Genomic DNA, 26,940 nt, shown 5'->3' with positions numbered 1-26,940 from the left:
TGCTGGGCTGGGGTCTGGGGGGGGTGCAGGTGTGGACCCCCCTGCGCGGAGGCCTCTCGCAAAGCCTCTCCGGGTGGGTGTCTTGTGCGTGTCTGTATACAAAGCTGCTGCATCTGGTCATCTCTTGTCTATGTGAGCCCCCCTCTGTCCCTTCCCTGCCCCAGCCCCTCTGTGGGCAAGGGGTGCTCCCCTCCTGCCCCTCATCCCCGCTAGTGCCCGTAGAGGTCGGCCAGGCGGCGAAAGCGTGGCCCCCACTCGCTCAGGTAGTCGTAGTCCTGGTCCTCGTCTGTCAGGCTGGAGACGATGGAGCTGAGGGGGCTGGCGACAGAGCCCGAGCCCTCGTAGTCGTAGATGAGGGCCGTGTCATAGGGGGGCACGCTGGGGTCACTGTCAGCCGCCTCCAGCCCCTGCGGGGACAGGGGGACATTGTCAGCCCTGCCAGGGATGGGGGGCTGAGGGCAAGGGGAGCACTGAGCCCCGTCCCACCTCATTGATGAAGTCCTCAATGTCAGAGGGGCTGTTGGGCAGCTTGCGGGGGGCCAAGGGGGTCCCAGAGCTGAGCGGGGCGTCCCTGCGCACTGACGGCTTGGCCCGGGCTGAGAAGAGCTCGGGGTGCCGGAGCTGGTTGATGTCATAGGCGTCCTGCGGGGCCAGGAGGGGGTCAGGGAGGCAGGGCTGGGATGGAGACCCCCCGGGGCTTCCCCTGCCGTGGGTCCTGCTCACCTGGTCTTCCTCGCCCCCGCCCTGCTCGTCGTAGTTGAGGATGTTGTCGCGCATGTCATCCCGGGAGCGCTCCAGCAGCCCCTTGCGCAGGGCCCGGCGGCGCCCGCGCACCCGCACGGCCCCCAGAGCCGCCAGCACTGCGGGCACAGCGGGTGGGCACGGGGAGTGGGCATGGCAGGCTGGACAGGGAGGGGCACGGGGCAGTGGGGGTGCTGGCTGGGTGGGGCTGGGAGGTGGGATGGGAATGCAGGTAGGGATTCCTGGGGGCAGTGATGAGGTGGGATGGGGGAGGAGCAGAATGTTTTAGTGGGGGTTTGGTGAAGGTCAAAAATTGGGGGGAGGTGTTGAGGGTCACGGGTACTGACTGGATGGGGTGATTAGGACCAAGGTGGGTGATGGGGGACGTGGGTAGGGAGAGTTTGGGGTGTTTTGGGCCAGGATGGGGTGATGGGGGACATGGGCAGGATATGCATGGAGTGGCCAGGACCAGGATGAGGTGATGGGTGGGGGATGAGGTGACCGAATGTGCTGGTGGGGTCCGGGGTGGGTGGCCAGGGTCAGGATTGCATGGCAGATCTGGCCCGGGGTGCCAGGGAGGGCAGGGTGGAGGGGTGAGGGCTCACTCACCAAGGAGGAGGATGCTGCTGCCGAGGATGATCAGGAGGGCCCCGAGGGTGATGCCGGCCCCGGCGGTGGCGGCAGCCAGGACCCCGTCCTGGCAGATGCCGTCCCGGCCGCAGTGACACACCGAGACGTTCAGCAGCTGCTGCTGCTCCTGCGGGGGAGTCCCCGAGTCCCGGAGCAGCAGCGGGAGCGAGTAGGGCCCCTCGGGCAGCTCCGCCAGCACGGCCAGCACCGCGTGAGTCACTGCGTGGGGAGTGGGTAGTAGAGGGTGAGCAGGATCCCCCTATGCAGCAACCCCCAACCCATCTGCCCCTCACCATTGAAGCGGGTGATGCTCCAGTTGCGGGCGAGCTGAGGCTGCTGGGGGCTGAGCTGGAAGTGGAAGGGGGCTCCATGGGGGGGCCGGTCATCGTCGGTGGCCCCCAGGAGCAGGGTCCCCCCGCGTCCCGGCCGCCCGCAGAGCACCCCTGCTGGCGGCTGCAGCTGCGGTGCGTGGTCGTTCACCTCCAGGATCTCGATGGAGAGGGTGCCGGTGGCCGAGAGCGGGGGCTCGGCTGGGGGAAAGAGCAGAGGTGTCAGGGAGGGCAACGGGAGCAGGGGAACGTGGCAGGGGTGCTGCTCACCGTCATCTCGGGCCAGGACCAGGGCGATGTACCAGCCGCCCTGCAGGAAGGCCGAGGGGTGCAGCAGCTCCCGCTTGGTGCGGACAGTGCCGGCGTGGGGATCCAGCTGCAGCCAGTCCGCAGGGTCGTAGAGCAGCGCGTAGCTGTGGGTGCAGGGGGGGTGTGACATCACTCCCTGAAACACCGACGGTGGGTGTGGGAGGCCACGGGACGGGAGCAGGACTCACGTAAGGGTCTGGATCTGGTGGGTGTCAGGGTCGCTGGCAGTGTAGGTGGTGATGGGGGTGCCCGGGGGGGTCCCCTCCAGCACGCTGATTCTCCGTGGGTTCTCACGGAAGACAGGCGCCTCATTGACATCCCGCACATGCACCCGCACCGTGGCCAGAGCCCGGGGGCTGGCGGGGGCCGTGGGCTCCAGCGGCTGCTCATTCTGCACCGACACCGTCAGCTCAAAGCGGTCCCGCACCTCGTGGTCCAGTGACTGTGAGAGGGGCTACGGGTCAGCCGAGCCATGAGACCCCCAGTGCCCCCCGGCTGTCCTGTGCCCACCTTGACCACGGAGAGCACGCCGTCGTTGGTGTGGGGGTCGGTGCGGATGGCGAAGGCGCCCTCGGGGTCACCCTCCAGGATGGTGTATTTGGCCAGCCAGCTGCGAGAGCCCGCCAGGTCCTTGTCGTGCACAAACACCTTCCCCACGTCCACACCGGCTGCCTGCTCCTCCACCTCCATGGAGAACTGGGAGACAGCAGCGTGGGGCTGGGGTCTGTCCCTTTGGGATGCTGCAGCCCCTTGAGGAAATGGCTCCCTCCCTGCTGACCCTGGCAGATTCCCATATCCCACCCGGCCACTACCTCCTCCTTGGTGAACTCGGGAGGGTTGTCATTGATGTCCTCCAGGTAGATGACGGCCATGGCAGTGGTGGTAAGCCCATCCCCGGACATGTCAGCTGCCTGCACCGTCAGATTGTACACTCCCATGGTCTGTAGGGAATGAAGGGGGCCAGTGCTGAGCCCCTCCAGCCCCCCAAGGAGCACAGAGGTCCCACAGCTGCTGCCCACCCACCACATCCCCACACCTGGATCTGCTCATGGTTTCACCAGCTGGGGGGCCCTGGTTGCCCCCAGTCCCAATGCCCCCACGGGTGCTCCCCATCCCATTACCTCACGGTCGAGGCCGGGCCGTGCAGTGCAGATCTCCCCGGTGGTGGCATTGATGCTGAACATGCCGGCAGCGCCCTGCTCCAGGATGGAATACCGCAGTGCCGCATTGTCCGTGTCGGGGTCATCGGCATCGGTGGCATCCACCATCATCACGCAGGTCCCTGCAGCCGCAGGAGTGCCTGGTGGATGCCAGTTTTGGGACTGGCTCATGCCCCCCCCAGTCCCCCCTCAGGACCCACCTGGCTCAGCCCCCTCCACCACGTGCCCCGTGAACACGTCCTGCCGGAAGAGCGGCCGGTTGTCGTTCTGGTCCACCACGATGATCTCCAGGTCAGTGGGGTCCTCCAGTGTCACTCCACCCAGGTCCAGTGCGAAGGCTCTCAGCTGTGGGCACAGAGCAGGGTGGTCGGGGTCTAGCTGGGGACCTCAGGGAAGGGTCTATGGGCACTCAGGAACATCCTTACCCGGTAACGGTCGTTCTCCTCCCGGTCCAGCATGGCATTGAGGAAGACCTTCCCGCTGAACTTGTCGATGGAGAAGATGCCCAGGGGCTCCTCGTCCACCCCTGGCCCCTTGATGCTGTAGATCACCCCCCCGGGCTGCTGCTTGTCTGACTTGATCTGCCGCAGGGAAATCATAGCTGGGTGTCCCAGACTGGGGGTCTTTTCCCCTCTGGGGTTGCTCCCATGCAATCCCCCTGCCCAGGGTGCCTCCCATCCCAACACCTGGAAGAGAGGGTGGGGGGCTCTCACCTACCTGCACCAGGAGGTGGGGGATGCGCTTGTGGTTCTCTGAGACGCTGATGGGGGGGATCACCCAGGCCCTCTTCACCCGCCGTGGACCCTCGTGCTGCTGCCAGGCCTGGGGGGTGCCCGGGGCTGCAGCATCTGGCTGGGCCGGGCCGGCACCCTGGGGGGGGACATGGTGCTGCTGGTGACCCTGAAACCTCTGGAGTGGGGTGGAATGCCAGGGCAGTGGGCAGGGAGGTGCACTTGGGCTGAGTGTGTGGTGCTGGGGTGCACAGTGATGGAGTACATGGTGTGGGGGTACACGGTGCTGAGCCCCCCTGATGGGGTTGAGGTTGGGTCTGGGGGAGCACAGGGGCCATCCAGCTCCCACAGGAGCATTGTATTGGTGGTCCCCTGACATCCTGGTGTGCTGGTGATGGGTATCCTGCAGGGATCACCAGGAAGGGCTGCCCCACAAACGACCCTGGTTGGGCTGTATCCCATGGGACCCCTGCAGAGGGGGCGAGGGGGGTACCCCAGGCTGGCAACACCTGCTGTGGCCCCCCCATATCACTGTCACCACATGGACGTGGCAGTGAGGGCAGAGAGGTCAGGGATCAGTTTAGGCTGCTGGGTTTGGAGCACAAAGCTGGGGTGCTGGGGGGGGCACAGGGAGTTGGGGGGCTGGGGTGAAGCTGGGAGCTGTGAGGGGGGAGATTAGGGATGGAGACAGGGATGGAGATAGTTGTGGGGGCGCTGCAGTAGGGTCAGGGAGCTGATCAGTTTAGAGGCTGTGCAGGACCGGGGTCGGGGAATTGGGGGCGTGGCATGGGCGTCTGGAGCTGTGGGGGGTGTGGGGCTGGGAGGTAGGGGTGGGAAGGGAGTCAGCGACCTGTGCACGCAGCCAACCCCCTCCAGTTCTTGCCACCCTCGTCCTGATCCCACGGGACATGCACTGTCCCCTCCCCGGGAACGGAGCACATCTGGGCAGCACCAGCCTCGCACGCACATCTGCATCCAGCTGTGCCTGCACCACTGGCTGCTGGGGTGTCCCAGGAGCCCCAGAGACTTCGTGTGCACCCTGAGGGGGAGGAGGGGGAGCGGGGCCGTGGGAATGGTTCTGCTGGGGGTCCCTGGGGATGGGGGTTGGGGGGACCGGCGGCCGCGTGTCAGCCCCATGGAATGGGCAGGACAACGGCCTCCTTCCGAGGCTATGATGGGCACTGCACTGTGGTCTCCAGCTGTTTCTCTGAGTCCACCCCTCCCAGGAGAGACTCCCCCCCCTTCCCCGGGGGGCCGCTGGAGCTGGGGACGGATTGGGAGGTGGGGGGGCGATGAGGGCTCTGTTGCTGTGGGGAGCTGCCCTGCAGGATCCCTTGCTTTCCCCTGCCCTGAGCACCGAGTGCAGGGGATGGGCCAGAACCTCAACGGCCCCATGTGGCTCAGGCCTGAGACCGCGGTGAGGGGCTCTGGGGGGATGTGCATGGGCAAGAGGGTGTGAGGGGGCTCTGGGACCTCAGTTGGGGTGGGAAAAGGGGGAGCAGGATGTATCTGAGTGCCTAACCCTTCCCCAGATCTGCTCTCAGTCCATCCCGGTTCACAGGCGCAGGCAGCGTGCCGGAGCCGCAGGCCCCCCCCTGCCACGGCCATCTGTAGGGTGGGAAATGCCTCAAGAGGGGCTCCGAGCCCCCATCACCCCCAGCCCCATCCCCGCTGCCCTCAGGGACGTGACTTCACAGGGTTTGGGGTCTGGCTACTCCCCAGCTCCGTGTCCAGGCTCCCCATCCCGGCCATCCCTCCCGGGGTACAGAGTGGGGGTCCCCATCCCACCCCATCGCACCCCATCCCCACCCTCCCGGTCTCCCCACAACCCTTACCCGAGCGCAGAGTGGGGCGAGCAGGCAAGCGAGGAGGAGCGGGGGGCCCATGGCGGAGCGGGGCACAGCCCGGCCGCCGGCCCCGAGCTAAAATAGCGGCGGGACTGGCTGAGTGACAGCACATGTGCTGCGGGCACCGGACCCCCCCGCGGGCAGCTGGCCCCGCCGCCCCCGGCCCGTAACCCGCACCCCCTGCCCTGCCCGGCCCGCCGAGGGGCCCGCCGGGGGGATGCGAGGGGCGAGGAGGGGAGAGGGGGGCTCCCCGCTGTCCGGACCTGGAGAGCGGGGCCCGGGGGGTCGGGGGGCCGAGGGTGCACAGCCCCAGGGAGGGCGGGCGGAACGCGGCAGCTGGCGCCGGGCGCGCTCCGGGGATGCCGCGACGGGGAGGGCGGGAGGGGGAGACCCGGGCCCGCTGCCCCCGGGCTGCTCCGGCGCCGGGACAGGGACCGGCATCGACACGGGCAGGGGGACAGGGACAGACACCGAGATAGGGACACGGATAGGGACCGGCACCGGTAGTGGGACAGGAACCGTAACGGGACAGGAACTTGGACAGGAACAAGAAGAGGGACACGGACGCGAACAGTGACCGGTAGCGATTCTTCCCGCCGCGCTCCGCCGCTCCCCCCGTCAGGGGGAGCCCGCCCGCCTCTCCCCGGCCGTTCACGGTGCCGGTGCCGTCTGCGTTGGCGTCGGGGCCGGTCCTGGTGCGGGGTCGGGAGAGGGACAGCAGCGTCCCACGGTCTCCTGATCCCGACCGATTCCCACCAGGCGGAGAGGCCGGGGGCTGCTCCGGGAGTCCTGGCAAGACTCTCGGCCCCCTTTGTCGGTTCCAGAGCTGTCCCCCGACCCCCGGTCCCGACGCTGACTGCGACCATCGGGACCGGTCCTGGTGCTTTCTTCGACCCCCAAGGTTGGTCACGGTGCCGCCTTCGACCCCGCAAAGCTGGTCCCGGTGCCGCCTGTGACTCCGGGGCCGGTCCCAGTGTTTCTCTCGACCCCCCGGGCCGGTCCCCGTGTTGTCGCGATGCCGTGGCACCAGGTGGCAGCATCGTCCCGGCCACCAGCCCCGACATCGGCGGTCCCCGCGCCCGAGGTACCGCACCGAGGACCACCCCCCGCTCGCCGGCGCGGGGTCCCGGTGAAGCAGGGATGGAGAACCGCGACCCCCCGAGCAAGGCGAAGGGGTCGAGGGACTCTTGCCCTCCAAGGGAACCGAGCCCTGGATCTGGCAGGGGAGCGTGCGGTGTGTCGGTGACACTGGTGGCATCACCGCATACCTGCCTGGCAGTTGCCCATGCCCCCGGCTAGCACCGTCCCGTCCATGGGAACAGGTGCCTTGTGGTGGGCACCTACACGGGGATCGGGAACAAGGCGTGGGAAAAGAGACACAGGAGGAGGGATGTAGGATGTGTCCTGTCCGTACCCAGGAGCTGAGCGGTGGTGGCAGGGCTGTCGGTGTCCCCGGCGACCTGTCACGAGCGGGTGAACGTCGGGCACCGGTGACCCGCGGCTTGGCTGGACCGTGGCGTGGGCAGCGGCGCTCACTTGCCCGTCCGTCTGTCCGATCCCATCCGTCCGCCCCGCTGTCCTGTCACCCCGCATCAGTGTCACGGCGAGGAACCACCCCGGCGGCGCTGGCCGGGGGTCCTGGCGGCTGCCCCTGACCCTAACGCGCCGTGGCAGCGGGGCGGCCGAGCAGATGTTCCCTGCCACCGGCACCGCGGCGCGGGGGTGCGGGGGTGGCAGATGTGACAGGCTTTGACAAGGCGCCAGACCCGCTCGTGGGGACAGGGCTGCCCGTGGCGTGTCCCCGGTTGCAGCACGACAGCGGGTGCTGCAGCCCCCCTCACCACTGGCCCTGCACCAACACCCCTTGCTCCTCTCCCCCCAAAAACCGGGGGTTCCACTGGAGGTCAGAGGTCTGGGGTCCCCCAGATGCTGAGTTCAAGTAGGACCAGCCCAGAACCATCACCTTCCTTGCTGTGCTGAGTCATCCTCTTTTGGAGGGTCCCACTCCCCCCTTCCAGCTGACACACTCTGACCTGCCCAGAACAGTGCAACTGCTTTGGGTGCTCGGACCAGTTCTGCCCCCACTGTGTGTGTTGGGACCATGGATGTCCCTGAAGTGGGGTGCAATGGGACCACTCATGACCCCAGTGTAGGACCAGTCATGTCTCTCATGTGGGGTGCAGTAGGACAAGTCGTGACCCCAGCACAGGGACTGGGAGTCAGGGCAGTGCCCAGCGAGGGCAGAGGGAGCAGCTGGGGGTGCCACACGCTGACATAGCCCCATGAAGCCACCAGAGCTTCGATTTTATATGGCAATAAAAGGTAATGTCAGCTATAAAGCATGAGAGCAGGTCCTGGTGTGCAGAGCAGGGGGGGCACAGAGGGGTGGGCAGCCTCCAGCTCCCTGGGACACCCCAGCAGGGCAATACCCACTGGGGCGAGCGGGTCCCCAGGTGTCCCCATGTCAGGGACACTCCCAGTGCTGTCGACAGGACCAGCATTACAGCCCATGCATTAAAGCTGCTGCTTTGGGTTGTTGTTGTTGTTTTAATGGTTTTATTGGGCGATGCTGGGCCGGGCCTTGCAGGCTTTAATGAAGGAGATTGATGGCTTAATCGCCTGTAGCCATTACGGGGTAATTGAATGGTTGTGTACATATGATCCGACTGTCAATGCCGACGTGGCTCTCAAGCAAAACGCCTGGAGCAGAGTGGGGGACACAGCCCCTCCTGCATCCCTGATGGAGACAGCATGGGGGGAGCAGAGCCCACGGCCTTGGAGACTCTCATCCCTGGGGTCCTTGCTGTGTCGGTGTTCCTGGAGGTCTCCATGTTCATCCAGTGGCACCAGGTTACCCCACCCCACCTCCATCTGGCTCAGCTCCCAACCTGGGTTCCAGGGCACCATAACCAGGTGCTTTAATGAGGCTTTTAATTACCAGGTCTCATCTATAGGCATGAAAAGCAGTGGGGGAGTGGAGGTGGGAGCATGGGGGTCCAGCATGGATGGCAGCCTCAAACTGGGCAGTCACCACTGACCACCCTCCCCGTGGAAACCACTGAGGAGCAAACCCAGCAGAGCCACAGCTGAGTCCCCACACTGAGGTGTGAGTCAAACTACTCATTCTGTGTGTGACAACCAGGTGTTTTACAGTATTTGCTACCTGTGATCATCCATCAAAGCAATCGATAGCGTTCCTGCAGAGTTTTATTAATGATCTTGTCATGGGGCTGGTGCGGGGTGCCCGGGGTTGTCGAGAATGATAGATCATTAAGAGCTTTTGCTGCTATTTATTCTCCAGTGACCTTGTCTTTCTCCATTGTTGCTTGCTTAAGAGTTATGAATGCAAGACATGATAATTTGATATTGATCTATTTGGTAAGTTAAAAAATTTACTGCATCGTTGATGTTTTAACAAAGGATCTGCTCGGTCACTCCCGCAGGCTGGGACGAGCTGCCTGTGCTCGGCTCCACACGTGCGTCCGTGTGCCGGAGCGCTGAGCCCGTGGTGTGGGACAGGGAGGGGTGGCTGGTGAGCTCTGGGTGTCCCCAGTGTTCTCATCGCAATTCCTTCTGAGCCTGAAATACCAAAAGTCAGGCCCTGGCAGATGCTCCTGTGGGCTGGGTGCTGGGATGGATGGAGCAGGCGCATGACTGGACCACTGTGCAGGTGGTGCAGGGTGGGATGGAGGGGCTGCAGAGGAGGAAGCCTGTTCCTGTCCATATCCCCTTCCCCTTTTCCCATCTGCTGTCATGTCCCTGTCCCATCCCTGCTCCCTATGCCCAGTGCCTGCCAGCTGTCCCCTCTGTGTTCTGCCAGGTTTTTGGGGCTCCACTGACCCTAGCAAAAGTATCCCTGTAATTACTTGTGCTCTCTGTTCCTCTTGCCCTTTCTGTTGCTTCCAGTGCCCCACCAGCTGCTGGGGAAAGCTGGTGCTCCCTGTCAGCCCCTCAGCACTGGACAGGATTGGACCAGCATCCCGCTGCCTCCCCAGTGCAGTGGGATGGATCCGCTGGCTGGGGACCTGCAGGGCATGGCTGCCAACCCCCACTGGCATTACTGATCCCTCAGGGCTGACAGCTCCCATGTGAAGTCAAACAGGGACAAAATTCCAGGTATAAAGGTGGGGTTTATCAGTAGTGCCCTGTCCTCCACGTAATCGATGACCTTCAGATGTGGGCACTGGTGTCACACACACACACACACACACACACACACACACACACACAACTTAATTCATGCTGCATCTGCTCCAGGGTGCCTGTGACATCCCTCTTGGCTCTGCCCCCACCCCAGCCCACCAGGGCATTCACCCCTTGCCCCACTGTGGCCACAGCCCAAAACCCAAGCCTGGTCATGCTGTTCCTCCCCATCTCCCTGGGGTCTCTGCACATTATTTATTGTTTCATGGCTCTTTCATCACATTGATGTCCCTGCAAGCCCCTGGCAGCCATCCCTGCCCCTTCCCCCTTTCCTGCTCCATTGTGGGATGGGTTACACCCATCAAGTGCAATAGGAGAACGTGGGGGTAGACGTATTGGGTTGGACAGCACAGTCAGTATTTATAAGTGAATTTGTATTTATTCTTCATTTTTGCTGGGAAATCCTTCCCTGTAAGGCTGGTGAGGCCCTGGCACAGGTTGCCCAGAGAAGCTGTGGCTGCCCCATCCCTGGAATTGTCCAAGACCAGGTTGGACAGGGCTTGGAGCAACCTGGTCCAGTGGAAGGTGCCCCTGCCCGTGGCAGGGGGTGGAATGAGATGAGCTTAAGGTCCCTTTCAATTTAAACCATTCCATGATTCTGTGATTCCTGCAAAGGGCTCTCATACAAGGAAACCCTAACTCTGCAGCTCTGGCTCAGCTTGGCCAGGTGGGATAAATAAATCCTACTTTTATTGGATATTATTCATGGACCAGGCTGGGGCGAGCCCAGATCTGCTACTGCTGATCGCTGCAGCACCTCTTTGGAGGTAAAATGGTTGTGGATCAGGGCCAAGAACGCCTGGGGTCCCAGCCCTGGCCCCGGGGCCAGGAATCAGGCTGAGTAGAAGCGCTGCAGAAGCTCCTTCTTGTTCACTTTCCCCATCTGGTTTCGCGGGATCTCCTCCACCACGATCAGCTCCGTTGGGATGGTGTATGGAGCCATGGTCTCCCTGGAACACAGGTGTTCAGTCCATTCTAGCCACCTGGGACCAGCACAGGCTGAGCTGTCCTGGGAGCACCTACAGCCCTCAGCGCCCTGATCAGCCCCACCTGGGACCCCCACCCATACCCCAGGAGCCCACTTAGCTCTCAGTCCCTCTAAGAGATGCTGTTTGTTTCCAGCCTGTCTCTGCAGGGAGCAGCTCATCCCTTGGGGATCGCCTGGGGATGTAGGGCTTCTTTCCAGCCCTCTCTCTGCCCTTGTCTACTGGGAGAGCTCTGTTCCCCCGCCACAGCTCATCCCTGGTCCTATTCTTCTCCTGCCTGTGCTCTCTGGTGGCACCTGGACCCAGCTCACCACTTGCTGTGTTTTGGACTGGAGATGGACCCTGTTACTGACACCTGGCTCCACCTGACACCTCCAGCTCATCCATGAGGGTCACTCTTGGCTTCCCACTCCCTGCCCTTTGGGAGTAGCTGCCTGTGCTGCCAAGCCTGCCATGGGACATCCCAAAGCACCCACCCACCCCTCAGGAGGGGGCATGGAGACCCTTCAAATGGTAAGGTGGACTCAGTGACCCTCCCTGTTAGAGACAGGGACAATGTGCAGCAGAGTGGCGGATGCTGGACCCCACGTGTTCCTGGTGCCAGTCCCTGAGAACTGAGACTGCAGGTGAGTCGCCTCCCCAGGAGTGTGCAGGTGACTTGTCAGTGATCACAGCCCACGGGGGCCTTCCTGCTGCGGGGAGAGGTTTGTGCACTGAGCATCATTCCCTTTGCAGAGCACGGAGGGGGGTCTCCCCTGCCTTCTGCTGCCCGTGTATCACCAACCTGGGGCTGTGCCCGGCCCCAGCAGTGTCCTGGCACTGACTCTAATTCGAGATGCCAAGTCTGCTGAGCCCTTCAGCCCTCGCCTGGCCTCCTCCCCCTGCTGCCACCAGCACCCGGCCATATGGATCCGCTAACTCGGGATGGCGCCTGTCGCCGGGAAGCGCCATCGGAGTGAAAGCCGCAAAATGAATCACTCTGAAGAGGGACATGTGTCTCCTGCCAGGGAGTGCAAGAAAAGGGGCCAAGTGAATGTAAGTGACATAAAAAATAAAGGGGATAGACAGGGCGAGAGGGAGAGGCGGGAGAGGGCTGGAGTGGTGCCTGGAGCCAGTGCTGGGCAGGGAGCACAGCCCGGGCGCGTGGCCGGACCCTCGGGGGGCTCTGGTTTCAAGGGCAGAAGAGCAACATTTCTGTCACAGAGCTGGAAACAGTGATGGGAAGAGACATGCAGGGAACACTCTGGGAGGGGGGCAGGCAGGGAAGTACATGGGGGGCTGAGTGCAGCCCCCTGCCCTGCACCAGTGACACCCAGAGCAACATCTGGGGGATCCGCAAGGCCACAGGTGGGGGATGAAGGGATCTGCTGGGGTCACCAATGTCACTGCCAGAAGGACAAGGGATGAGCAGGCACTACGCAGCATGGTGAGCACCTCTTGTAAGAGGAAAGGCTGAGAGGGTTGGGATTGTTCAGCCTGGAAAAGAGGAGGCTTCAGGGTGACCTAATTGTGGCCTTCCAGCACCTGAAGTGAGCCAAGAGTTGGAGAAAGACTATTTACGAGGGCCTGGAGTAACAGGATGAGGAGGAATGGCTTCCCACTGACAGACGGTTAGATGGGATATTGGGAAGGAATTTTCCCTGTCAGGGTGGTGAGGCCCTGGCACAGGTTGCCCAGAGACGCTGTGGCTGCCCCATCCCTGGAAGTGTCCAAGGCCAGGTTGGAGAAACCTGGTCTAGTGGAAGGTGTCCCTGCCCATGGCAGGGGGTGGAACTGGATAGGCTTTAAGGTCTCTTCCCACCCAAAGAGGGTGGGTGATTCTGCGACACGTCCCTGATGAGGATACTGCTAGCTCTGCCCCTGCTTTCCCTGTGTCCCCCACTGTTCATCTCCCTGTGGCATCTTACCTGGCCCAGTCCTTCAGGTCCTTCACTGAGAGCATCTCACCCTTGCGCAGCTGCACGACAGCACTGACCCGCTGCCCCCACACCATGTCCGGGGGCCCGATCACAGCCACGTCTGCAGGGAGAGCAGGAGCTGGAGTGAGAAACCTGAGCAGCTTCTGGGGTCCAGGTGGGTAGAAGGGGGGTTCAGGTGTCAGCAGCAGCGGTGTGTGGGGAGGAAAATGCCACGGGATGTCAGCACAGGAAAACACCATGGACCTTTGTGCTGACACAAGAACAGAGCTTTTTACCACAGAAAAGGCAGGAAGCCCCATGGCTTGATCAATTTAGAGTCAACAGGGAGGAAGATGATGTACAGAGTGGTGTGGAGCTGGGGGTGCCTTCTGTCCCCTTGTACAGGGTCACGCATGAGGGCAGGACAGATCTAATTATAGTCTCATTTCCAAAATCAGATGGGAGCTGCTGCTGACTCAGCACATGGCCACAGGCTTTGGCCCCGGGAGAGAAGTAACAGTGGGATTTAGACACTTTGCTCAGACCAGCCTTTCCTGTGGGAGGGCTGTGAGTGAGCTCCAGGCAGGAGCCCTTGGGAGCTTCATGCACCCACTGATCCAGGGCTGTGTTCCCACGCTCCATCCTTCCCAGCACGGCACAGGGATAGGGCAGAGCAGTACCTGTGATGTGGGGGTGCGCGAGCAGGTGACGCTCCACCTCCAGGGCGCTGATTTTGAACCCTCCGTTTTTGATGATGTCCACTGAGGTGCGGCCCCTGATCCAGTACACGCCGTCCTTGTACACTGCTGTGTCTCCTGGAAAGAAAACCTCTCCTTGCTCCACTCCTTCCCTCTGACTCCTTTTGTCCAGCCCCTCAGAATGCCACTTTGCAGCATTCCCAGCCTAGATACCATAAAATGTGCCAGCAGTGGTGCAGTTTTCCAAACCTTATTCCCAGCTCACCTCTGGCACGCTCCAGAGTTTACACATGATGCTGCAAAGGCAGCAAATGCCCAGAGATTTACAGTGTCAGAGCAATGAAGCATCAGGATCAGACCTGAAATCCAGGCTGCTCCCCAAAAGAGCTGTGTCCCTGCTCATCTGGCACATGCCAAAATGCTGAGCAGCTCAGCTGAGCCAGGGAATGATTAATTGTTCCTGTATTTGCCTGCCCCTTGGCACTGTGTGGATGATGAAAGCTGTCTGGAATATTTTGAAGTTGAGGGAGAGTTTGAAACTGGGACTCTCACAGCGGGAAGGAACTCGTGGCTGCTGGGATGAACTGCCTCCTGCACCCAGACTGCTGTGGTGTGTGACTGACAGAGTATGGGAGAGGGAACATTAATTAAATGGTGGCACTGGGAGAGCAAAGAGCTGCGAGCTTTCAGCCAGGAGATCAGGAGCTGCTTATTCACACAGAAAAGATGGGGAGAGGAGAAGGAATTCTGCCCTGGATCAGTGACACGCGGTTCCCATGTTGCTCTTCGGGATCTAAGTACAGGAAAATGGCCCCATTTGCATTTTCTCTGCTCTGATGGGGTGAATGACCCCTGGGACAGGGACATGGTTGAGTCCCTGAGACAGACCTGGATGGGGGAAGTTTTCTCTGCTCCAGGGTGTCCTGATGTGAAAGCCACAGGGCTCTGTGCCTGCCTGGATGACTTGCTTCTCTTAATTCTCCTTACACTGAGAAAGGATGGAATTCTTATCCCTGTGTGTCCTTGAGCCTGTGGGGAGGTGTCAGCCACACTGGTCTCTCTGGAGCCTGTTTGCAAAACAAACTGCCAGGGCAGAGCCTGTCACTGGGACCTTGTGTCTGTCCCACTCCTGTTCAGCCACCCCATTTCCCCAGGAGGAGCACAGGCAGGATCTGTTCACACTTGCCCATGGAGCCATGTCCCACGCATAAAAATGTTACTGCCAAATGCAAAACGTCCTTTTTGGAGGAGGTGTGCTCCCTAACCTCTCCTCTTCCTGATGGTCTCCATACAACAAGGGAGAGGAGGAAGAATCCTCGCTTCTCCCCTTCCATCCCCTGTGCTCCCCACACAGATCCCTCCATCTTGTTGGCAGCACATCGTGGTGGGGGAATGAGCCACATTATTATTGTAACTATTGTGAGCTTCTGGGACGAGCTCTGTAATTCCCCTGTCTCTTCCTTTCCGCCTCCTCTCTCCTGCGAGCCCAGTGCCAGGGCCTGGCTGTCACTTCTCGCGCTGACAGGCCGGAGCACGCTCCAGGGGACCGCCATCCATGAGGACAGCCACATTACCCTCTGCCCTGCACCATCTGCTCCCAGCCCAGCACATCAGGCAGCCTGTGCAGTGGCACATCCAGCATTCTCTGCTTCCCAGGCCAGCGGGAAATTCCCAGGCTGAGGAGACCTGTTAAAACACTGCTGACTTTTCTTAAAGGCTCTTCCCCACATGCTGCAGGTAAACAGTCTGAGAGTCACTTCCAAACCTGGCACTGCCCCAAGGGCCCACAGCAGAAGCTGTGTCCGTATTTTGGGGGGTCCTGATGTGAGCTCCTGTGCCCCACAAGCCCACCCAGCCTCTGCAAGCAGCCCTGTGGCTGGTGTTGTGCTCCATCCATCCCATCTGCTCCAGCTTTTCCTGCTCCATCAGGCTGTTGCATCCTACAGGATGCAGACCATGGTGCCCTTGCCCAGCATGGTCAACAGAGGTGACGGGGGGATTCTGAGCAGGGAATGGAGCTCTCTGCCCATAAGATAGCACCACTTTCCCAACCACATTCCTGTCTATCCAGCCGGCTTCCGGGTGTCTCCAGGGAGTATCCGGTGCACTGGCACAGGGACAGGAGGGATGCAATGGACAGAGTTCACCCAACAGTGGGGTCTGCACCTGTGTGGATCCTGCTCCTGCCCATCCTGTCTCTGGAGCTCCCAGTCCTGCTCTGGTTTCAGCAAGACTGATGTCGGGCATCAGCTGGGGGATGCTGGACTCCAGTAATGCCTCACTCCCTCTCCATCCTCAGCCTTTCCCTCCTCCGCCCTCCAGTACAGGGATCACCACAGCACACAAGAGCAGGGTCAGGACACCATGCCCGTGCTCAGATTCCTCCTGCTGCTTGGAGCCACAACCAGCACTTCCCTCCTTGCAGCCAGCTGTGCAGGGAAGGAAATTTTGGCTGATGAGAAGATGATGGTGTCTGACACCCCACCTCTGCCTGCCTGGGCCACTTCCAACTGGCTCCTTTCATCCCACAAAGCCGCCGGCAGCAGAACTCCGTGGCAAGTGGCTCCATGTCGGAGCTGCATCAAGGCCGTGGGATTATTGTTTCCCTGACAGCAGCCGTCACTGCTACCTTTGGATCTGTTTCAAGATGCTCAGTGGGCATCTGTTCTGTGAAATGTTAAAGGCTCTGCTGAGCTGCATATTGAACAGGCTGCCCTTTGCTGGAGTTTCAGGCAATTATATATATATTTATATACACAAAATCATAGAATCATGGAATGGTTTGGGTGGGAAGGGACCGTAAGCTCATCTCGTCCCACCCCCTGCCATGGGTAGGGACACCTCCCACTAGCCCAGGTTGCTCCAAGCCCTGTCCAACCTGGCCTTGGACACTTCCAGGGATGGGGCAGCCACAGCTTCTCTGGGCAGCCTGTGCCAGGGCCTCACCACCCACACAGGGAGATGCAGAAGGAGACGTGCAATGGAGACCAACATTTCCCAAGTCAAACCGCAAAGATTTCTGCAATGAGGTTCTTCAAATTGCAAAATCCTCCTTCCAAGGACAAAAGGGCCCTTGTGACTCTGCCATGATGGGCTGTATTTTGAGCACCTCCTTCAGAGAGTGGAGAGAGCTACCAGTGACCAACACACTGCCAGAGCTGCTTCACAGGACAGAGGAAACAAGAGCCTCTTTGCTCCTTGAGCTGAACTACAGGATCAAACCCTCCCTAGAGCTCCTGTGCCAACACCCTCGCCCATGGGGCAGCTTGTTCCTGGCAAACATGGCACAATTCTCACATCAAAGGTGTCCTGAGCAAATATTTGAACCATTTATTAACCAAAAGAACACTTTGGCTGGAGAACTGAAATGCTGAGTGGCTCCAGAGAGCTCTGAGATAACTGAAATATGCATTAAAAAAAAGACTTTTCATGTAAACCATGAGGAACAGTGACTTCAACCTGCTCTAGATGGAGATCTGGGAATGTCTTAGGATCTGCTAGAAAAACTAAATGAACAGGGGTAGTGTTGCCCTTGACATGGGTCTGGCACATGGGTCTGGTACATTAATCCAAGACCTCAGCCCTACACATGGCTGCTGAGGAGAGGTTGGCACCCCAGGAGGAGCCCATCCCAGGCACGCTGTCCCTGCTCCCCAGGGACAGATGTTACTCAAAAACCTGGAAGACTGTTTGGTAACACGTGTCACCAGCTTTGTGGCAGTGACAGAGTGGCAGCGATGTGCGAGCCGAGATCTGGCGCACGGAGCTGACCCGGGAGCAACGCGGCGCCGCGCTGATCTGCAAACTGTCACACAGCCTTTCCTGGCTTCTGGGAGGTGTTTCCCCATCCCACATTGTTTATACACCTATTCCTTTGTGTTTGGAGCTCCCAGAAGGGACATGGCAGGTGTTTCCCAGGCAGCTCCACCCCAGCAGATGGGAGGCAGGACAGTGTGGACACCTGAGGATCCGCGCTCCAAGGTTTGCAAACCAAAGCCACGTAGTCCAACACCTTGAGCACAGCCTGGCCCAGGAGCATCAATCCCAGTGGATTTGGCTGTTTGCAGCTGCAATGTGACAGATTCCCTCAGGATCTTCCCGGCTGTGTTGCTGGGCAGACCCAGCACCAGGAACACTCAGCACAGCAGCTCGTGTGCGCATCAGCGGCAGGGAAAAGCAGCAGGAAAGAGATGCCAGTGCCACGGATTTGGGTCCAACCTCAGGCACAGCCTTTTGCTGGGTCTCACTCAGGCACTGGGAGCATGGTGAGGACAGTCTGGGCTCAGACCAGCACCAGCCATCACTTAAAAAATGAAGATAGAACCAGGGCGTGCATGAACATTGTGTTGTAAGAACAGAGGAGGCATTGGAAGCACACTGGGGGCATTGGAAACAGCACCAGGTACAAATGTGGAGTCAGAGAGGAAAGCTTGGCTTTGTATGTTATCAAACCTCATCCAGCTGCAGGATGTGGCCTCTGAAGGACCAGACTGCTGGGACACTCACAGCTCCATCCCCCCAGGACACCTCACAGGATGTCTGGATGTCTCCCCACTCCTGTCATAACTCCAACAGACCAAATACTGCACAGCAGAAAATATCAAGAAACAGCAAAATTCGCCTTCGAAAGGGAAATTAATTTGTTGATTATTTCACCCTCCTGCTCCAGAGGCTGTTAATGTTCTCCTCAGGAGCTCCAGGGGCCGGAGTGGTGCTGGGGATGCTGGTGGGCTCTTCCCTGTCAGCAGCAGGATGTGGTTTGAGCACTTTCAAATATTAATTAGACCTTTTGCTGCTAATGAATCACTCCTGATTTTTGCAAAGTCTTGGCTTTCAAATACTCCATGCAGAGCTCAGCCCAGTTCTCCTCAGAGACTGGGAATGGAGAGCAGGAATGTCTCACAGCCACTTTTCGAGGTGACTCTGACCTACAGGGACACAGAGGAGACCTGTATGGCAGCTCCTTTGGGGACGGTCACCCCGTGCCACCCATAGACAGGGCAGGGACAGCCAGCAGAGCTCCTTCAGATCACACAGTGCACCTTGCTCTTTTGGGAGCCTTTAAGGTTTTTTTCCCCCAAAATCCAGGAGGAATTCCCTGCTGTCAGCTGTTCTCCTGCCATGATGATCCCTCATTTCCACAGAGAAGAGCTGGAGCAAGGTGCTCACCCTCCTGCATTCCTCTGCACCTGAAATTGCTCACCAAGCCAGTGTGTCAGGGGAACTGTGTCAGGGGGACCAGCAGGCTCCCAGCTGGAAAACCCCTGGGAAGCTTGAAGGGAGGCAGTCAGAATAATCAGTCTTTGCCCTTCTCTGGTGCCTTTCAGCCAAGGATCTCCAAGCACACTGATCCAGAGGCTAATTAGGCAGAAATGGGAACAGCTGGTGGGATGCGAACGGCCTCGGTGGGATGAGAAGTGGCCTTGCACACCACAGAGCAATGGGCAGGAGGTTCTGCATCTCTGCTCTACCCTGGGATTAACTCCTGCCTGCCTCCTGCTTCCCTAAAATGGTTATTGATGCTCCTGGTCCGTCCCAGGCTGAAGCAGAGCTCACCCTCTGGCAAAGAGACACACCTCAGTGATTAAAATGATTTATTTTTCAGGCAGGATTGCTCCAACAGCCTGGGCAGGTGATGAAAAGCCTGAGCCCTGATCCTGATCCTCACCACTTCGGAGAGCAGAGCCAAAATCTGGGAGCTCAAACCCCATTTGCCTGGTGAGGGTTTTCTGGGAGTGAGTCTCCAACCCCAGCTGGATTGGGGCACACAGGGGCCCAGTCGGGACTCGTGATGGTCACCTTGACCACTCAAAGGCAGCTGTGGGGCCACAGCTGGCAGGCAGGTCCTTCTCCATCCTCCTGAGGATCAGGTCCAGGAGCAGACTACAGAAATGCTCCTTGCTAAGCTTTGGAATCCCCCTGCAGCCATTAGCTCCATGTGCCCATCACATCTCTCAAGTGCTTTCAAGTTTCCCTGCTCTTTCCAGGGCAGTTCAGCGTCTCACCACTCTCCTAAATCAATGGAAACTAATTTTTGCAGGTAACAGACACAGTGGGGCTGGGAAGCTGCTGAGTGTGGCTCAGCAGTGACACTCCTGTGGTCACTCTGCCTCTCTTCCCATCCCTGTGCAGCACAAGCTCCCTGTGCAGCTCCCAACCCAAGCCCAACGCTCAAAGAAATGGTTTTTTCCCATTCCCAGAGGCTCCTCTGCTGGAGAAAAGCCACGTGGGGTGGATAAATGATTATAAAGTGCTAAAGGCTGTTCATAGGAATTAGATAATCCGTCCCCTCTGTGGCCAAGTGCCGATCGGGATGGGCTGAGGGATGGGCAGCTGAGCGATGCGTCTCCGCTACGGTTTTCAGCCTTTCCCTCCCCCCATGCCATGAAACTGCATCCATAGATCCCCCATCTGCTCACATACATCACACACTTCACTCCAGTTTATTAGCTGGAATAAATCATAAATATTTCATTATATATCAACGACGCTCGACTCCGGGAAGGCGCAATCCATCACCTCGACATTCCTTGCGACCCGCTGCCATGCAATAAGCTTTCCAGTCTATTAAACAAGATTGATACAGTGTGCTGGGATGGACTAGGGGAATTTATTTATGGAGCACTGGGAGAGGGAGGGCACTGAACGTGTGGTGCCACACAGGCAAATTGGGGCTGCTCCCATTAGCCCTGGGGCAGCCCAACCACAAAGCCCTGGAGCTGCAGGAGACTGAGTCCTCTGAGTGCGCGGTGGGAATGTACTGCCAACAGAAGACAGGGAATCAGGGAATTGTTTAGGTTGGAAAAGACCCTTAAGACCATCGAGTCCAACCATTACCTCAGCACTGCCAAGGCCACCAATGAACCATGTCCCCAGGTGTCACATCCACATGGCTTTTAAATCCTTCCAGGGATGGGGACTCCGCCACCGTACTGGGTAACCTGTGCCAGGGTTGGACAACTCTTTCGGTGAAGAAATTTTCCCAGTGTTCCAACCTAAACCTTCCCTGGTGCAACTTTAGGCCATTTTCTCTTGTTCTGTTGCTTGTCCCTTGGGAGAAAAGATAGGAGTAGATGCTGCAGCAAAGCAGGGCCCAGCTGAAGCTGCATGCTGGCTCCAACACGGACCTTCCAGACTGTTCTCATCACTCACCATCACTATGAGTAACTCTCCGATTGAAAACTGGGCTTTCAACCACTGAGGAGTTACCAGCACCTGATGGACACTTGTGAAGATGCAACACAGAGCAATCCAGAGTCTCTCCTGCACTGCTGGGATTGATTGGAGGCATCTGTGCTCCTGAGGAGGATTGACACCTCCTCAGCAGCGATGATGTATGTGTACATATCTATTTAATGAAATGCTAAATGATAGGCTGAATAACAGCCCAACTTTACCTTGATTTATTGCATGGAAGCGAGGAATGTTTGTCCCTGCTCTCAGCCATCTTGGCTACGAGCAGAGGTCACGAGCACTAATTGTAGCTAATTAACGGTAATTAGACTTGTGGAAGTCTGGATTTTGGCTCCTTGTGCCGGCGCGTGTCCCAGTTCTCACGGGTCACCTGCCCGAAGACTCCTCTCCTCTTCCCCTTCACCTCCATCCACTTCAGCACTTCAGCACCCACATTCCCTGAAACCAGGCTGCACTCCCAGCCTTGCTTCCCACTTCCTTCCCCACTGCTGCCTCGTGTCCCCAAATGCTTCAGCAGGGAAAGGCAGCAGGAAAACCCTGCGGTCCTCCAGCAGCCTGTCGGCACCAAAGTTAATCATAGAATCATGGAATATCCTAAGTCGAAAGGACTCCACAAGGATCATTGAGTCCAACTCCTGATCAGGGAGTTAGTTCCTCACTGGAGCGAACCTCTGATTTTATCCTTTCTGCAGGTTATTGGATCCTCTGTGAGTTACAAGGGGACCTGAGAAAGTTCCTGTTAATCCCAATCCATTTGAAATCTTGAACTCCTGCTAGTTCACACCTTTTCCACCCTGCACAGACGATGACAGTGAGACCTGTAAGGCTCCCAAAGTCCAACTTGCTGCTGCCTTTGGAGTGTGTCACAGCCATGGAGAGGCTCTTTTGGGGCTTCTCGAGTCCACCTACCCTCACCTGGTCACTTGGACCAGCAAATGCCTTCCCTGGGCTCATGGAAGGCACTGCCCAAAAATAATGGGGCTGCTCCAAAGCTCTGCTCCCGCTGTGGTGCTTTGAGGGCTCTGTGTGTGCCATGATCATTAATAAAGCATCAAAGGCTCCTGAGGGGGAGACTTTGAAACTTCCTCAAAAAAACACATGTATATTAATACCACACCAATTATTCATGAGGAAACCATCTCCCCAGCAGCTCCCAGGGCTGCTGCTCAATCCGTGGGTCCAGGATAAAGCCCTTCCCCATGTCCCAGCCCTGCCCAGCAGAGCCACTGGCACTGGGAGAAGGGCTGGCACAACACTCCTCGATCCAGCTGCTATCCTGGCACTGGCAGCTCTTGCTGGCAGCAGCACTACAATCCTCTGCCAAAATCCTCCAGTGGGGCCTGGGAGTGGGAGGGAGGAGAGGGTTCAGCAGCTGCACCCTGAGATATATCCCTGAGCTTGGAACTGGCAGGTGAGCTCAGCATGGAGCTGCTGCTCTGCATGCAGGTTCCATCTGGGGTCCACAATACAAGGACGTGGAGCTGTTGGAGTGAGTCCAGAGGAGACCACAGAGATGCTCCGAGGGCTGGAGATCCTCTGCACTAAAGACAGGCTGGGAGAACTGGGGGTGTTCACCTGGAGAAGAGACCTTAGAGCCCCTTCCAGTATCTAAAGGGGCTCCAAGAGAGCTGGAGAGGGACTTTGGACAAGGACCTGGAGGGACAGAACAAGGGGGAATGGCTTCCCACTGAAAATGGGGAGATTTGGGTGGGATTTTGGGAAGAAATTCCTCCCTGTGAGGGTGGTGAAGGGCTGGAATGGAATTCCCACAGTAGCTGTGGCTGCCCCATCCCTGGAAGTGTTCAAGGCCAGGTTGGATGGGGCTTGGAGCAACCTGGTCTAGTGGAAGGTGTCCCTGCCCATGGCAGGGGATGGAACGAGATGAGCTTTAAGGTCCCTTCGAACCCAAACCATTCTGAGATTTTATGAAGCCCCATCCCAGAGTCTCCTCCAGGTCCAGAGCAAGCTCTGCCTCACTCTCCTGGAAGGGAAGAGCCCTGGTCTGGAGAACTCCTGCTCTCCAGACATGGGCTGTGCAGGAATCAAGGATGGAGGATCCAGAGTCAGGGTTATCCCCAGGATGGCACTGGTTGCTCCCACGCCTCCCCCCAGAAGAACAATAGGTGTCTGCAATTTGTGGCTGTCACACTTTGCAGGCCACTGGCCACTGAGGCAGAGCAAGATTTTGCTGCTGTTACAGATTTCTCCCCGTGTGAAATCTGGAGGTAATTTAATGGCTCAGGAGAAAGGAAATAAATCTATTAGAAGGGAATCGCTGTTTGTTTACGCACCTTGCCACGAACAGCCCCGGGAGCGGCAGCGGCAGCAGGTGGATGTGCAGCACCATTTATTTACATAATAAAATTGCCAAGTAGATTTGTAGCTCAGGGGCATCCTCGGCTCTCCCTGTGCTCCCTGATTCCCATCAGCACTAATGCACGTGCTGTGTGCTCAGCAAGGGGGGGACAAACCCTCCAACTGCCCTCGTGACTGCTGCTGAGGGATGGAGGGATGCAGATGCCTCTGTGTGTTGGGTCCTTGCTCTGGATTTGGGCAGGGAATGGGAATTGCACTATGCTTTGCAGTCCTTTCCACCTATCCAAGCTGAGTCAGGGGAGGGTTAGGATGGAGATTAGAAAAAAGGTTCTTCCCCCAGAGGGTGGTCAGGCACTGACCAGGCTTCCCAGGGCAGTGGTCATGGCCTCAAGGCTGCCAGAGCTCAAAGAGCATTTGGACAACGCTCTCAGGGCCATGGTGGGTGTCCTGTGCAGGGCCAGGAGTTGGACTGGATGATCCATGTGGGTTCCCTACAACTCAGGAGATTCTTGATTGATCTATGAGAGGCACTGGGTCTGCTGAGAGCTGCCTGCTCCCAGGAGAAAAGGGTTAAACAACTGACTCCCCACTCTCAAAACTTCTCCACAGAGCCCTGGAGCATCCAGCATGAGGAAAAAAGAAAATCAGAATAAAAAAAGTGCCCCAGCCTGGAATGAATTCCTGTCATGTTCTGTAACAAGGAACTTTGTATTCCAGAGGCAGCAGCGCTGAGCCTGCTGTCAGAGCCACGCTGGGAGAAAGGGCAAAACCCTGCCGAGATGAAAGAATGGGAAGCACTGGAACAGCCTCCCCTGGCATTTACACCTGGAAAAAAAAATAAATCACTCAAGGGCATCTCACAAAGAGCTGGGCTAATAAGGCACTGCTCCCCATGCTGGGTGGTTGCACCGGTAGAGCAGGAGATGGAGGGGTGCCAGGAATGCTGGCAGCATCTCCAGGTACCTGGGACGTGAAAGCAGTAGGTAAGACAAGTGTAATTCAAGCCAGTAACCCTGAGCTGTGCTCTCCCCCACTCTGCTTCCAGCCAGGGGACAGGGGGATTGGGGACCTGCTGCTGGGCAGCCCAGGAGCGCAGTTACCCCTTGTCTTGGCTGATCTATCAGTGATTCCTTCCCCTCATTTGTATTTTCCAAAGGTTCCTCAAATTTATTGCACCTCTCAGGCAGGGTGAGAAGTCACAGTGATGCTCGCTGACCATCTTGGCTTGTCTGCACATCGTATTTCCATTGCCATCCAAATTCCCCCTCCACAACCCTGATCTGGCCACTGTGAGTGGGCTCATTTCACCACATGAAACCTTTCCCTGCTCCCAAGAGGACTTTTCTCCTTCTCCAAGTACAGGGAAGAAGGCAAGACAGCATTTAGCCATTGCCCTTCTGTGTCACTGTCGTGCACTACGACTGCACACAGAACCCCCCTGAGGGTGCAAAGGGCTGGTGGGAGGTTGGTGTAATGGTGGTGCAGGGCTGGCAGGGTGCTGACAGCTTCAACCCCACTGATGAGCAGAGACAGCAGCATCAGCTTCGCCTGCAGACACTTCAGGGCGCTTGGAAAGCCCCACCCACTGCAACCCATCCACATCCCACCCCTTCTACCACCCACTGCAAGTTAGGCTTCCCAGCATGTCCCACTGGGCAGCAGGTGTTGGCTACCAAATACAAAGGCCCATCTCTGTACTATTGTTTTGGGCCTCAAGGGTTGCTGCAGATGGTCTCTGCTCCAGCCTTGGCGTTGGACACCCTTATGTGACATATGCCAGCAAAGTCCTCGGTGCTGGTGTCCAGCCAGGAGAGGACAGCACCAAATGGAAACTCAGCCTTGGCCAAGTCTGGCAGCACCCCATGTCCTGCCTGCCCTTGGCAGAGGTGCTGCTCCTCAGCTTTATCTCATTTCTTCATCTCAGTATGACCAGGAGCCTCTCCAAGCCCCGAGAGCTAAAGGATACGAGCAGATGAAGCCTCCCCTGGCTGCACGTCCCGCTCCAAGGGGGCCACACTGCTCTGATGGAAAACAGCGGATAAACCAGGCAAACCTTTGAAGGTTTCTGCAAACCAGGCAGCCAAGACTTTGTAGGTTCACTCCTCATTAGCAGGAGCTCATGGGTGACTGATATGACACAAGTAGGCTGAGCAGGAACCCCCCCCCCTTCCTCAGCCCAAATTACCGCAGATGGGTTTGCCCAGAGGAGCAGCCAGAAAAGAAAATGGGTAAGTAAAAATGAAAAACATTTCTTTTTTTCCACATTAGCATTTAAATATTTATGGAAATCCCTGCAGACAACGAGATGAAAAAGAAAACTCAAAGAGTAATAAATAAGTCAATGCTCCAAGGTGTGGCTGCACAGCTGAACGCGGCTGGTGGAGCTTTGAAGAGTGTGGTAACCAAAAATAATAATGGTGGTAATAAAAATATTAGAGCAAACCCCTCTGCTCTCTGCAGACCCTGAGATTGGCTCAGTTGGTTACAGTATGGTGCTAATAAGGCCAAAGTTGTGGGTTTGAGCCCCACATGGGTCATTCACTTAAGAGCTAGACTTGGTGATCCTTGTGGGTCCCTTCCAACTCAGAACATTCTATGATTCTGTGACCACTGAGGGATTGATCACACCTTAGCTAAAGAGAACTCTTGTCCATGCAGTGACCTGTCCCAGGCTCTGGTGAGACAAATGATTAAATAAAGCAGGATAATGTTGGGAGAGTGTTGGCAGAGGCACTGGTGGGACATGAGGACAGATTTCCGCCTTAAATTGTTTGCCTGAATATACAGAAGCCAATACTTTTGCTTACAGTACAATAGCATTAGTCGTGAGTAAATATGTTCTCAATTGTCTTGAGTGAAACCCAGAGGGAAAAGTAAAGAGCTTCTCAAAGGCAGAGACGTTCAGCTCATCTTCAAGCACTAATACCAGCCCAGGACCCAACAAAACCTCAGCACGTCTTGGATCATGCCTGATAAAAGTGATCCCTCGCTCTCCTTCCTTCCAGGAAGGAAGGAAACCAGGGCACTGGCTTGGGGGTTGGAATGAGATGATCTTTAAGGTCCCTTTCAACCCAAACCATTCTGTGATTCTATGAAACCAAAGGCAGAAGGAAGATCTATTTTCAACCAATTTCCTCCTGAGCTGGACACCTCTGGTGACAGGGCAGTGTCAGGACACCCACCATCACCACCCAAGGAAGGACAGGCACCACCTTCTACTCCACCAGGTTGCTCCAAGCCCCGTCCAATCTGGCCCTGGACACTTCCAGGGATGGGGCAGCCACAGCTTTTCTGGGCAACCTGTGCCAGAGCCTTCCCACCCTCACAGGGAAGAATTTCTTCCTAAATCCCTGGGATGAGATGGGAAGAACCACTCCCAGTAGTCAGGAGCTCATTCCAGCCTCTCTGCCTTCAGGCTGCGAGAGCAGCGCTGTCATAGCACAGCTTGAGAGGTGAAAGCAGAGTGAGAGAAAAGAGCCTGGACTTTGGAGGTGCAGGTGCCTGCTGTTCCCACCGGCTCTCAGCTGGGGAGCAATTGCTCCATGCCTCTGGAAATCAGACTCAGTGTAGCAGAGGTTCTCAAAGAAGTAAAGGGTTGGCATCCGAGATGTTTGATACGACGAGAGTAGAGCTTCGGAGAGTAAACAAATTCTGTGCCAAAAGCTGCTCTCATTTACAGCTACAAAAATCCCAAGTCACTCTGAACTGCTGAAAACATCAGCTTCACGAGCAGTCAAGGAAATGGAATCACAGAATCAGGGAATCATGGAATGGTTTGGGTTAGAAGGGACCTTAAAACTCATCTCATTCCACCCTTCCATGTCCTGATGACCCCTAGAATTCCAGCTGTTGGGCAAACCTGGAAATATTGAATCCTCAAGGAGAAGGAATAAATACT

The 26,940-nt window shown here is 57.8% G+C and overlaps 2 protein-coding genes across 4 annotated transcripts in view; both read right to left on the bottom strand.

The window, feature by feature from the left end:
• Nucleotides 1-177: 177 nt before the first annotated feature.
• On the bottom strand, nt 178-5,801 carry CDH15 (cadherin 15). Its single transcript, XM_039382243.1, has 14 exons — nt 5,736-5,801; nt 3,887-4,021; nt 3,595-3,750; nt 3,370-3,514; nt 3,131-3,291; nt 2,822-2,950; nt 2,520-2,705; nt 2,198-2,451; nt 1,971-2,113; nt 1,665-1,901; nt 1,351-1,590; nt 724-860; nt 487-642; nt 178-407 (listed from the first exon to the last, which is right to left on the bottom strand). The coding sequence occupies exons 1-14, from the start codon at nt 5,784-5,786 to the stop codon at nt 210-212; spliced, it is 2,328 nt and encodes a 775-aa protein (XP_039238177.1). The 5' UTR covers nt 5,787-5,801; the 3' UTR covers nt 178-209.
• Nucleotides 5,802-10,598: 4,797 nt separating this feature from the next.
• ACSF3 (acyl-CoA synthetase family member 3) overlaps nt 10,599-26,940 on the bottom strand; it is a 56,161-nt gene continuing 39,819 nt past the window's right edge. For 2 of the 3 annotated variants that reach the window (XM_027719765.2, XM_039382218.1), the window contains 3 exons: nt 13,515-13,649; nt 12,844-12,955; nt 10,599-10,900 (listed from right to left, as the gene is read on the bottom strand). In XM_027719765.2, coding sequence (XP_027575566.2) covers nt 10,783-10,900; nt 12,844-12,955; nt 13,515-13,649 — 365 coding nt within the window. In that variant the 3' untranslated portion in view covers nt 10,599-10,782. Of the gene's footprint in view, nt 10,901-12,672; nt 12,956-13,514; nt 13,650-26,940 lie in introns of those variants that run through there. The other variant, XM_027719767.2, reaches the window with a different exon arrangement.

This window comes from Pipra filicauda, unplaced genomic scaffold (genome assembly GCF_003945595.2).
Source record: "Pipra filicauda isolate LSUMZ 115617 unplaced genomic scaffold, ASM394559v2 scaffold261_size1826302_pilon, whole genome shotgun sequence".
Lineage (NCBI taxonomy): Eukaryota > Metazoa > Chordata > Aves > Passeriformes > Pipridae > Pipra > Pipra filicauda.
The sequence above is the reverse complement of the archived record's forward strand: the minus strand, read 5'-3'. Positions and strand labels throughout refer to the sequence as shown.

What these genes read in the sequence shown, in the direction of transcription:
- CDH15 (XM_039382243.1), bottom strand. Translation starts at nt 5,786, where the DNA reads ATGGGCCCCCCGCTCCTCCTCGCTTGCCTGCTCGCCCCACTCTGCGCT. An exon ending in GGTGGAGGGGGCTGAGCCAG is followed by an intron (nt 3,292 to 3,369) that starts GTGGGTCCTGAG and finishes CTGCGGCTGCAG; the next exon opens with GGACCTGCGTGATGATGGTG. An exon ending in TTGAGGACTTCATCAATGAG is followed by an intron (nt 408 to 486) that starts GTGGGACGGGGC and finishes CTGTCCCCGCAG; the next exon opens with GGGCTGGAGGCGGCTGACAG.